We start from the raw sequence: 11,783 nt of genomic DNA on the forward strand, positions 1-11,783 counted from the left end.
GATGCCTAGCTCATTTGATGGTAGCTGAGGCCAAAGGTTTCTTTTTACTGCCCTATCATGTTCAAGATTTATTCCAACTTTCAGGCATTCCAGTTCCACGTGTGAGAATTTAAGTATTTCCCAAAATGCTGATATACCGTAACATAAGTTTGTGTTTTGACATGTAGGGTCTGACAATGAGTGTGTTGTGGACGATGTTCTATGGTCTGATGAGTGCTTTTGCACCGATCTATGCTTGGATCCTCTTCCTCCGCGCTCTGGTGGGCTTTGGCATCGGTGGAGCGCCGCAGTCGTGTGTATCTCTCATCCACTTCTTTTGAACAACCAGACAGCGCAAGACTTTAAATTAACGGTGCTTGGTTTCTCATCGTCAGGGTTACATTGTATGCTGAATTCCTTCCCATGAAGTCCAGAGCAACTTGTATATTGCTAATTGAGGTTTGTACTGTCAATATCTGCCTAGCCTGATGGCCGCAGCTGTTTTATTCCGTGTTCACTGCTTTTGCTTTACAGATATTCTGGGCACTGGGCACAGTGTTTGAGGTCCTTCTTGCTATTCTAGTGATGCCTTCTCTGGGCTGGCGTTGGCTCCTCGGCCTCTCTACCATCCCCCTTTTCATATTTGCCATCCTATGTTTTGTGAGTACAAAGTCAGGAATAATTCGATGTTCTTTAAAGGAGACGCAGTTTGATAAAATTGTTGGGGGGGGGGGGGGGGTGTAGTATAAAATACTCTCTGTCCGCCAGAACATTTCACAAGGCTTCGCGCGGTCTGCCAAATTCCAAACACAGTAAACTAGACTTGCCCCCGAATATCAAATGAATATCGAGATGTGGCAGTTTTTGACGCCGAGCTCACTTGCGAATGTCTCCCAAAATAGGGCTCAATGTGTCTTCTTAAAATTGTGAATGTTCACTGAGAAGCTGAGTAAACTGATGAGTCTCTTCACTTGGGCGGCAGTGGCTACCTGAGAGTGCTCGATATGATGTGTTGACGGGGAATCAAGAAAAAGCTCTGGCTACTTTGAAGCGGATTGCCATGGAGAATGGTGTCCCCATGCCGCTGGGAAAACTCATTGCAGCTAAACAAGTAAATCCATTTCTGCAGACCTTAATGGTCCAAATATAATTCAGCTATTTTTATGCTTTTTGATTTATAAGTGTCGTCAGACTCTTGATTTCTGTTTTTTCATCAGGAGGATCGTGGGAAGATTCGTGACTTGTTCTCGTCGCACTTCCGCTGGACAACAGTTCTTCTGTGGTTTATTTGGTAAGTTGAAGAAACATTTATTGCTTTTCTCATCTAAAAAAAAACACATTCTGTTATGAGTAGTACTTAATGGGCACATTTAGCATAATCTTTCAGATTGTTGTCTCTCTTGTCCTCAGGTTTGCAAATGCCTTCTCATATTACGGCCTTGTGTTGCTCACCACAGAGCTCTTTCAGGAGGGAGGTGCATGTGGAAGTGAGTCACTGCTTTGTTTTTGTTTGTTTTGTTTAAATTAAAGATTTTAAACTGTTTAGGTTTTACACTCAACTACTTTATGTAGACAAATGCGGTCTCCTCGTGTAAAATGCACAACCTTATACTGTTGGCTTAATAATTTTAATGAGGGTAGTTAGACCAGCACCAACCACGACATTTGTTGAGTTTATTGTAATGGTATAATTAATTCTCATTTGGATAACATTTTTTTAAAATAATTAACTTCATCATAAAATCCTAATGTTAAATGCATATGTAACATCTTTTTTTATTATTATTTACAATAAATGAAGTATTAAATAATTTCATGAGATAAGTGAACAGCTGTATGAAGCTATATATAACACACTGAATACATAAATATTCATTTGACCTATTTGGATGATGCACTGTGGCGGGACAAGCAGAAAGGAAGAGGAGAAGTGACCTCTGATGTTCACACGAATGCTCATTTGATGAACGGACAAAGAAAATCCTACAGACACAACCAACATCTTGCCCCTGAAGATTTGAAACTGCTATCGGTAAAAATGGAGGACCACCAACATTATTTCTTAATTCAGAAACACGCCCTCCATCTATGCAGTAAAGTGCGTGCCAGGTGGATAAAAAAATAACTGTTGCCTGTGGAACTAGAAATGAAACGTCAAATCTGAAAATACTAAAGGAACAAATCTATTTGTTGTTGTTGTTGTTTTGCTGTTTTTTGTGGGGGAGGATATTTAAGCGTAAAAACACAGACACTCCAGTGTAATTAACTGATCTAAGCTAAAAATGTGTTGTTCTTTATTTTTGTCTAGTGTCCAGTGGTAATAAGATGGAACTCAGATGCAGCTTGGAGTGTAAATATTTGAACAGTGATGACTACAAAGACCTGTTGTGGACAACATTAGCGGAATTCCCAGGTAACAAAACAAAAAAGCTTTAAGATTGTAAATATTTTTCTGGATCATTCTTTTACCAGATCGCTTCGTGAAAGCTATTAAAAAGTTGTCTTATCAATATTCTGTTTTGTTTTTGTAACTTGACTCAGTTACATAAACTTATTGAGGTTCCGTCTTCATGTTCCTCAGGGTTGTTGGTGACTTTGTGGGCGATCGATCGCTTAGGTAGAAGGAAGACCATGGCCTTGTGTTTCCTTGTCTTCTCTCTGTGCATCATTCCACTCTATGGTTGTGTGGGGAGGTAAAAGGAGAAACTTGCGAATGATCTTTGTTTTTTTTTTCAGCAAATTGCCTCCTTGTCATAAAGCTAGTATGGCTTCTCATTTTTGTCACAGAGCATCCATGACAGTGCTGATATTCATTGCCAGAGCTTTCATCGCAGGAGGATTCCAGGCTGCCTATGTGTATACACCAGAGGTTAACTCCAGTCTTCACATTGACAGTGCCATGAATAGGATTCGTCCAATGTCAACAAAATCAATACGGCTGTCAAGGACAGAGAAATGTAGTAGGACATTCACCGTGTTTTCTGATGTTCTACAGGTGTATCCAACTGCAACCAGAGCTTTAGGCTTGGGAACAAGCAGTGGAATGGCGAGAGTTGGTGCACTCATCACACCTTTTGTTGCACAGGTAGCATCTGCAAAGTTTGGCACTTCAATGTGACACATACCAAGTGGCCCTTGGGCTTTCTCTTGCAGGTGTTGTTGGAGTCGTCTGTGTATTTGGCTCTCTCGGTTTACTGCTGTTGCTGCCTGCTTGCCGCTGTCGCGTCTTGCGCACTGCCAATTGAGACAACGGGACGAGGCCTGCAGGAATCCAGCCAGCGTCAGTGGGGCCAGGAGATGATGGGCCGAGCCTCTTCCTCACAAAACACGGGGCCAATCCCTCATTCCAGCTCCGGCTCCCAGGGCTGAGCAATGTTTGAGATTATTACAGTGAATCGTGAAAGGACAAAAAAAAGCTGCAGTAGCTTTTCGCAAGTCCCATCTACAGTCTACGCACTAAAGCGACTTCAGAGAGGAAGGCCCGCACAAAATGTCATGTCACTGCACTAAAGAGACTTCATCCACCATTGCCATCCCTTTTGCCACTGTAAAATTACAACAGAATGGCTGGAATGCATGGCATTCAGGTCTGGCCGAAGAAAGGGTGAAGGCAAGTGAGGTCTGTCAGTCTCAGAAATGGAGAAAAAAAAGGTCTGAAACCTGCTTTCCGATGGGCAAATGAAAAGAGGGGGAACAAGCAATGGTCTAAGTCCCAACCACGGGTGCCCCGAGGAGTACGTGAACACATTTCCAAGCGACACGTGGAAACATTTAACAATTTCCTCGATCATCTGGCACAGCTGTGCCTAAAGCACACTGCCTGTGTGCCAACTCTAGTGTCTCATTAAAGCTAAGATGACAACCGAAAAGAAAGTAAAACTGCTCTAGCAGGTCTGAATATTATTCCTGTTTAGGGTTTTGTTTCTACTATTTAAGTTACAATGCCTGTTTAAAGGGGAATTATTCAAATTAGTTCAATTTTTTTCTGGCAAATAATATGAATCTTAATTTTAATTATTATTTTTTTAATATTATCTATTTTTAAGGCAACATATTTATTTTTATGTTTAGTTAAAGTTAAGAAGAAGAATATCCCTATGAATTAAATGTTCAAATTAAGAAAAGGAGAAAATAGTTTTCATTTAATGATCAGTTGTGTTACATTTTACTTTTGGAGAGTCATCACCACGTATGACAAGTTTCACGTGTACGCAAGCCAAGAAATGTTGGGAACCACTGCTCTAAGTTTTAGACAATACAAGGTAGCTTCGGACAGTCCAACTCAAAAAAGCCTTACAAAATACAAATATATTCTCTACCTGGTGAACATTTAATTCAGTTGTGCATAATCTCTTTTTTTCATTCACTGAAAAGTAAAGAAAATAGCCAAATAAACAATTCAGTTTACAACATAATGATGATGCCCAAGTGTAAACGTGAACACCAATTTGTTTTTTTGTTGGGTTTTTTTTTGAAAAAGGCAAGACATTTCCAGTAGGAATATTCGTTTATGCCATGATCAATTTTTGACAATGACAAAGGTGAAATCTGGTGACACTTTCATCAGAGTAATGAGTTCATTATGTGTGGGCAGTCTGTGACATTTCTGAAATAAGAAACAAGAAAACGTGCATTGTACTGGAAAATACATGATTAGATTGATAGTATGGGACAGTATTGTTTTTTAGTTTCATCACATTCTACAAAGCTTAATCAGCCTGATTAAAAATAATAAAATACTGTGATGAAAATACTTAAAATGTGACTATTTCATTGGACTCTAAAGATCAAACTGCATCTACAATATTTACTTAATGTTTACTTTAGACTAAACACAGCCATGTAATTTGGTTTAATTTATACCTCTGTGAATAATTCATCAAATCTGTTTTATTTATTTTTTTTGGAAAGAGGTGATATGGAGAATGATCTAATTTTACATTTATTCTATGAGCAATGCTGCTGGTTGTTACAGTATTAAATAGGTATAAATATGTAATGTACTGTACACTGAATTTTGTCAACACAAAAAGGTAAATGTACATCATGGCAGTAAATAATCTTTGTAAAAGAGACGATTTCGTGTCATTGTTGATGTCAGGGATTTGTAAACTCCCTCTCTCTCTCTCTCTCTATGTATGATGTATTTTTTTTTTTAAACATGGGTCCTATTTTGTTATTTAATAGTGAATAACGATTGCCCCTTACTATAATGATAATGACATTATTAGGTTATGATTTGATCACAATTGAGTCACAAATGCTAATAACAAATTCACAGGTGAGCTTTTGGTGCCTTGCCCTTTTCTTCCAAAATCTGACCAAAAAGCCTGGCTGCTTCCTCTGCACAGCCTTTGCAAATGGTAATTCCGAAACCTCCATGGCCATAGTTGTGAATCACCTACAGGACAAGCACAGTAACTCGGACACTGAGGACCAATTCACATGTGGAATTGCGATCAGATGTTTTGGATGAATCACCTCAACGGCAGTGGTACCACACAGTATAGTCTCTCTCTCCAGTCTGACTTTACTTCGAGCTGGCCTGAGGCCGGTCCAGTCATCCACTATCCTGGCATGCTGTGTGGTGAGAAATCAACAACAGACATAATGCAAATCAAAGGGCACGAATAAAACCAAAATTACCCAATTACCAGTGCAAAATGATAAAAGAAGGAAACAGTGCTGCAGCCTAGTCCAGCATCGCCGTAAATGTTTTCCAATCTTTTTTTTAATAAATGTTTACTGGAGCTAACCCTTCTAAAACAAGGAATTCAATCACAGCTCTTTATTTCTGACAGACATCCAATGATGATCTCATTTTGAAAATAGATGACAGGAAGTGGATACATTCAAACATTTTTTGGCAGTTTATATATAAACAAGTATTTTAACGACACATTGTTGAAGTTTCGGAAGAAAAAATATGAGCTATCAGTAAAGAGTCAGGTAAAATGAACAGGGCTCGTTACTTTTTGACTGCCCCTCGTATATGTTACTGAGATGACAAGAATTGTAATAATACTTTACCCTTAGACTAGGCTCGAGCTGGCAAGCCCGTTCCCAAATTTGCTCATGGGTGGCAGAATCATTGCTTTCATTCCAGTTTCCCAACTGGAACACCCCGCCGACTGCCACGAGACGACTCCTGCAGATACAAACTTGTTGAAAAAACAAAATGAAAGTGCTACTAAAGTGCTAAGTCACTAAAAGCCTCTATCACACTGGCATTTTCACAGATTTTTTTGTGTGGGGTTGAAATCAAACATTGCATGCCCCAACCAGAGTGTCAAACTTAACCACAAAAGACTCGCTGTCCACATCCTTCTATGTTAAAGGTTAATTGTAGCTGATGCCGTCTCTTGTCTAAACATCTGAAAGTACATTTCCAGTAAAAAGCCACTTCGGTGGGTCCTCTCATAAGAGGACAGCCGAATAAATGCCAGCTTTATTGTTAACAAGAATGCAGTGTGAAAGTGGCTTTGGACTGCTGAGAATTTGTCAGTCTCAAGTCACAAGTGCTACCCTGGAATGATATATGGTGAGCTGTAGATCTCTCCAGTGTGGGTCAAAATCCAGTGCTTCAACCATGGGGCTTCTACCTAGAAAATAGGAATATGAAGAATTAATCATTTTTCCCCTCCACCCAAATTATCCAGATAGTGAGTCTCCTCACCTTTATAATCTGTCCCCGAGCTGGTTTGAGTTCAGGGTCAGGTTGGAGGTCTCCGGATCTCACCCCAGTACAGTTTATTATCACATCCGCACCATTTTTAGACAGCTAAAAATAGGGAAGGACAAAACTTTTAAAAAGGAGGAAAAAAAATACAGTACCATGGCCAAATTTAGAGCTACTGTCTCCTTGTTGGTAATTACACAAGCAATTGGCTAGGAAATTGTGTTAGAGATATTGATTAAAAATATGACTTTTGTATTGTTTTTATACATTTTAAAAAGTACTCATATCCTGGAACCTGCAAGAGTTTTGGCCTGAGCAGGAAAGAAGTGACAATCTTTTGGCCTCATCCTTAAATCCTGACATCCGCAGACAATGCTCCTGATTTACAGTATTAAGATATTAAGATAGATTAAGATTAAGATTCAGATATCCTTTATTTGTCCCACACTGGGGAAATTTACAGTCTACAGCAGCAAGATTGTGGGTAGAAAGAAGAAAAAAGAAAAAAAACCAAACACCGTTCAATTAAGTGCAATATAAATACAAAATTGGTAAATCGCAGTGCTATTTACAATTGTTTTTCACATCATTTAATTATTATTAGTATTATTGTTATTATTTTTATTCAGCAGCCTGACAGCAGTCGGTAGGAACGAGCGTCGGTATCTCTCCTTCTTGCAGCGCGGGTGTAACAGTCTCTGGCTGAAGGAGCTACCTAGTGCTGTCAGGTCGGGCTGGTATTACCAGTAATGCAAATATTATTTTTAGAATCCTTTGGTATAATGTTTGCTAACTTGACTGTCAGAGTGGTTTATAGTTCATTAGGAATGGTGATTCATGTTTTAGGCATGTTTTTGTAGATACTGTCAGGCATTCTTATTCAGCCACCCAGTATATCTCTTCACACAACATCTTTGAAACGTGTGCCACTTTCTTTTGTTATTTCCAGGTAAAAGATGTCCAGTCATTCATTCATCAGAAATAATTCACTTTATATCAGAGGTTCTCCATAGTGTGAAGAATCTGGTGCAAAGCTTACCTCTGTAAAAGAGCCAATTTTTCTGTGATAAAATTTCACACCCCGTTTTGCCAACCTGAGGAAGACACCAGATGTACTATTCATACCAGAGCATGTGGTGACCTTTATGCTTTTTTTTTCCTGTTACGCAAAGCATTTGGACCAAATATCCTATTTTGTAGGGTATGTACAGATGTATTGTATGGGTTACTGTCTGGAGTATGTAAATTACTTTTACAGTGTTAACTAGTATACAACTTGCTGGGCTAAATCATTCTTAAAAGAAAAAAAACATGGAATATGTAAATGTTTACATCTTTACTGCTTTCTAATCTCATCTTTCATCAATGAAAGTGTGGAAAGCAGTCGCTCCTTGACAATTGACAATGGATTTCTTTGAGTCCCTTATCTACTGTAAAGTGTTTATATTTATTCAATTTTTTGATGATTCAGGCCTACTGGCCCATAAAAGGGACAAGGGTGAATCAAAGTTCAAATGAAATGGAATACAGTACAGTATTGGATATAAGATAAGATAAGATAAGATAAGATATCCTTTATTTGTCCCACACTGGGGAAATTTACAGCCTCCAGCAGCAAGAATGTAGGCAGAAAGAAGAAGAAAAAACAAACAAACACCGTTCAATTAAGTGCAATATAAATACAAAATGGATTAAAGCAAATAAAGGAGATGAGCAGATGTTCATGATTTTAGTAGCTGACCAAATCAATCATCTTTTTTTTAATTGTATGTTTAAAAAAAAGTGTGCAGCTCAAAGTGGTTTATGGCTTAAGACACTAAGCCTGGGATATGAACTGAAGTTCATGAAAACACTGAGACTTTATTTGTGCCCTTTTGTGCAATAACTCACCAGTCCATCAGCCAAGGTAGGTATGTTTTACCTTCTAGCATGACCGCAGTGTTGAACCACCCATAACTAAAAAAAAAGATATTGGGCATTTACAAGAAACAGGTGTGTTATAAATTAACTCAATCAGTACTGTAGTACAAATGTTTTTCAATCTCTTTGGGACAAGTTGGAACAAATTATGATGGTGCTTTTATGCACTCTTTGGCTTTTTTAAATAGTCATACAGCAACTCCTATCGAATTTTACCTGTAGCCAGGAAACATCTTCAGCTCTCGCTCTGTGAGTTGTCTGAAGCCCAGGGCGATGTCTTTAAACATTGGCTCCTGCGCAGAAAAAACAACACTTGGGTAAAGACTGACTTTAAGGCCAGATCGTTATCTATTGCACCATCCTATGAATAAACTGATTGGCAACTGTTCTACAGCTTGCGGTTTTAAAACGTCACCATAAAATCTCAGTTAATGGTTCATGAGTGTTGCTGACATTTATTTGTCAAAGTTACATCAACAGACTAGCCTGTGACTAGATATTCCATTAGAATGTTACACTTAAAAGTACATTCATTTTCCATCCATCCATCCATTTTTGAATCCGCTTACCCTCATGATGGTGCTGGAGCCTATCCCAGCTGTCTTCGGGCAGTAGGCGGGGGACACCCTGAACCAGTTGCCAGCCAATCGCAGGGCACACACACAGACAAACAACCGTTCATGCTCACAATCACACCTAAGGCCAATTTGGAGTGCACAAATCAACCTGCCATGCATGTTTTTGGAATGTTGGAGGGAACCGGATTACCCGGAGAAAACCCACACAGGCATGGGGAGAACATGCAAACTCTACACAAGAAGGTCGGAGCCGGAATCAAATCCTGATCATATGCACTGTGAGGCCGATGTGCTAACCAGTAGATCACCATATTCATCTTTTTATCTTAAATTAATATTACCACCAAATTGTGGTTTATTTTTCTAATGTCAAATACAAAACTTTACTCACAGGCATTGGCTTTGTGCAGATGTTGTAACCAGACTGGAGGAAGAGACCCATTTTTACACACTCTGGTGAACGGAGACAGCTAACCAAGTAGTCAAAGGTCTGTTTACACCATTCCCTGAAGTAAGGAGCATGCAGAATTGAAACAACATTTTCAAGAGGAATAAGAGTCAAAAAGATTACACACGCACCTCTCCTGAACATTGCCCTTGTCATTGAAATAAGGCTGCCATAAGCCTGCCGCTCCATCACTGGTGGTCAATGGGGTGAAGCGGTCTGCATACACCTCAATGATCAGTGGGGTGACAATGGAGTGGTACTGCTCATAAATGCTCTGCGCTGTGGAGAGACCGATCACTCCAGCACCTATTACGGCCACACGCATATCTGAAATAAGAGAACAAGAGATACCTTATCCATTACACAGTTAAAGTGGAATCCCTAAGTGCAATTCAAGTGGTACAGATTGAAGTCAGCCACAATAGCGTGTGTTCCCATTTTGGTCATGGGAGCCTATCCCAGCGGACTTTGAGCTTGAGGCGGGGTACACCCTAGACTGGACTGCCACTCAATCACAGGGCACATCCAGTGTACATAAATACCCACCCAGAGTCACATTCATATTTTGCCATGACATGCTATTGTAATGGATGAGAAGAACATACTGTCCTGTTCAAACGCCACACAGGAGAGGCTGAGCTGTGATTTGAACTTTTCATGTCAGTGAGGCAGGCGTGGATGACGCTTTTACACTGTGCTGCCCTCATTCAACTTATAAACAAAAAGGTGGTTGACTGATTAGCATGCCCCCCTCAAAGTGCAGAGGTCAGAGTTCGATTCTGGGCTCCGTCCTGCGTGGAGTTTGCATGTTCTCCCTGTACCTGTGTAGGTTTTCTCTGGTTATTCGGGGTTCCTCCCACATTCCAAAAACATGCACAATAGGTTAATGCAACACTCCGAATTATCCTTAAGTGTGATTATGAGTGTGAATGGTTGTTTATCTATGTGTGCACTGCGATTCGCAAGCAACCAGTTCAGGGTGTACCCCCACTACTGCCCGAAGTCAGCTGGGATAGGTTCGAGCTTGCCCACCACCCCTGTGAGGATAAACTGTTCAGATGATGAATGCATCGATGATGTCAAAAGACACAGGATGGATTGTTTGTACTTGATAGATTTCATTGTACAGTACTGACTAAAACATCCATCCATCCATGATCTGAACTGCTTATTATGCTTACTATAAAATAAAAATAAGAATAAAGAATAAAATAAAGCCTCTGCTACTGGCTGGCAACCAGGGTGTACTCCGCCTACAGGTCTGAGAGGGTCCAGTGTGGCTGCGACCTTTCGTGGGGATAAGCAGTTCGGATGGGTGCAATTTCATAACACAAGACGAGTAATGCAGCGCAGCACAGCAACAAATCGATCAAATTTCGCGCAATGGTTGTTACTGCTTAAGTGTAGACTATGCAATAATTAACAAGCCTGATAACGTCTGTGCACCTGAAGTAAAACACAATAGATTTGAGCACATTTCCCTTGCTCTGCAACAGTTTGGATATCCCGTAACTACAGATCAACGCTGAATGAAACTAGTCTTATACAGTACTGACGAAACCGACATACTATATTAATCAATCAGTTTCATGAAGTTCGCAACCAGAATAAACAAACTGTCTCGGATTCCTACTTGCAAATCCCCCCCCCCCCAAGGGTTAAATTTAGCATTTCTGCAAGTGTTGTTTTTCACTTAGTGCGACATTCGTCTTCGCATACGCAAATACACAACTCCATAAGTGATCGCGAAAGGCATTGAATCGCACAAACAAGGTACTATACCGTCAGTGAGGAAGCCGATCGAAGATCACAAAGTGAGTGAAAACACTTAACAAGTGCGTCAGACGTCACAGACTGAGGGGCAGGGTCTATCTACAGGCACATTCATTCAATGTATTCATAGCTGCTATGGGCAGATAAATCTTCAGAGACGATATTAATACCGCACTATTTTTTTTATTTTTTATATATATATATATATATATATATATATATATACACACACACACACACACACACACACACACACACACACACACACACACACACACACACACACACACACACAGTATATATACAGAATGTTTCTACTGTTTTTAAACAAAAATATTTAATACAATTGTATACAGTTTGTAGGTTTTTACTGAAAATAGACTCCAAAAAAGTCTATCTTTCAGAG

The 11,783-nt window shown here is 39.7% G+C and overlaps 2 protein-coding genes across 2 annotated transcripts in view; one reads left to right on the forward strand and one right to left on the reverse strand.

The window, feature by feature from the left end:
- Positions 1 to 5,054, forward strand: part of svopa (SV2 related protein a) — an 8,482-nt gene extending 3,428 nt beyond the window's left edge. The window contains exons 6-16 of the mRNA XM_086110658.1: positions 168 to 292; positions 375 to 438; positions 514 to 639; positions 962 to 1,090; positions 1,197 to 1,270; positions 1,390 to 1,466; positions 2,288 to 2,392; positions 2,561 to 2,672; positions 2,767 to 2,848; positions 2,975 to 3,064; positions 3,133 to 5,054. Coding sequence (XP_085966784.1) covers positions 168 to 292; positions 375 to 438; positions 514 to 639; positions 962 to 1,090; positions 1,197 to 1,270; positions 1,390 to 1,466; positions 2,288 to 2,392; positions 2,561 to 2,672; positions 2,767 to 2,848; positions 2,975 to 3,064; positions 3,133 to 3,348 — 1,200 coding nt within the window. The 3' untranslated portion in view covers positions 3,349 to 5,054. The remainder of the gene's footprint in view (positions 1 to 167; positions 293 to 374; positions 439 to 513; positions 640 to 961; positions 1,091 to 1,196; positions 1,271 to 1,389; positions 1,467 to 2,287; positions 2,393 to 2,560; positions 2,673 to 2,766; positions 2,849 to 2,974; positions 3,065 to 3,132) is intronic.
- Positions 5,045 to 11,440, reverse strand: LOC147204831 (D-amino-acid oxidase-like). The gene is made up of 11 exons (XM_086110661.1): positions 11,387 to 11,440; positions 9,736 to 9,931; positions 9,548 to 9,662; positions 8,795 to 8,871; positions 8,549 to 8,614; positions 7,698 to 7,752; positions 6,656 to 6,760; positions 6,505 to 6,581; positions 6,010 to 6,127; positions 5,461 to 5,559; positions 5,045 to 5,380 (listed from the first exon to the last, which is right to left on the reverse strand). The coding sequence occupies exons 2-11, from the start codon at positions 9,927 to 9,929 to the stop codon at positions 5,255 to 5,257; spliced, it is 1,032 nt and encodes a 343-aa protein (XP_085966787.1). The 5' UTR covers positions 9,930 to 9,931; positions 11,387 to 11,440; the 3' UTR covers positions 5,045 to 5,254.
- Between the last annotated feature and the right edge of the window lie 343 nt (positions 11,441 to 11,783).

This window comes from Hippocampus guttulatus, chromosome 5 (assembly GCF_054856545.1).
Source record: "Hippocampus guttulatus isolate MCC_2025c chromosome 5, RoL_Hgut_1.0, whole genome shotgun sequence".
Classification (NCBI taxonomy): domain Eukaryota; kingdom Metazoa; phylum Chordata; class Actinopteri; order Syngnathiformes; family Syngnathidae; genus Hippocampus; species Hippocampus guttulatus.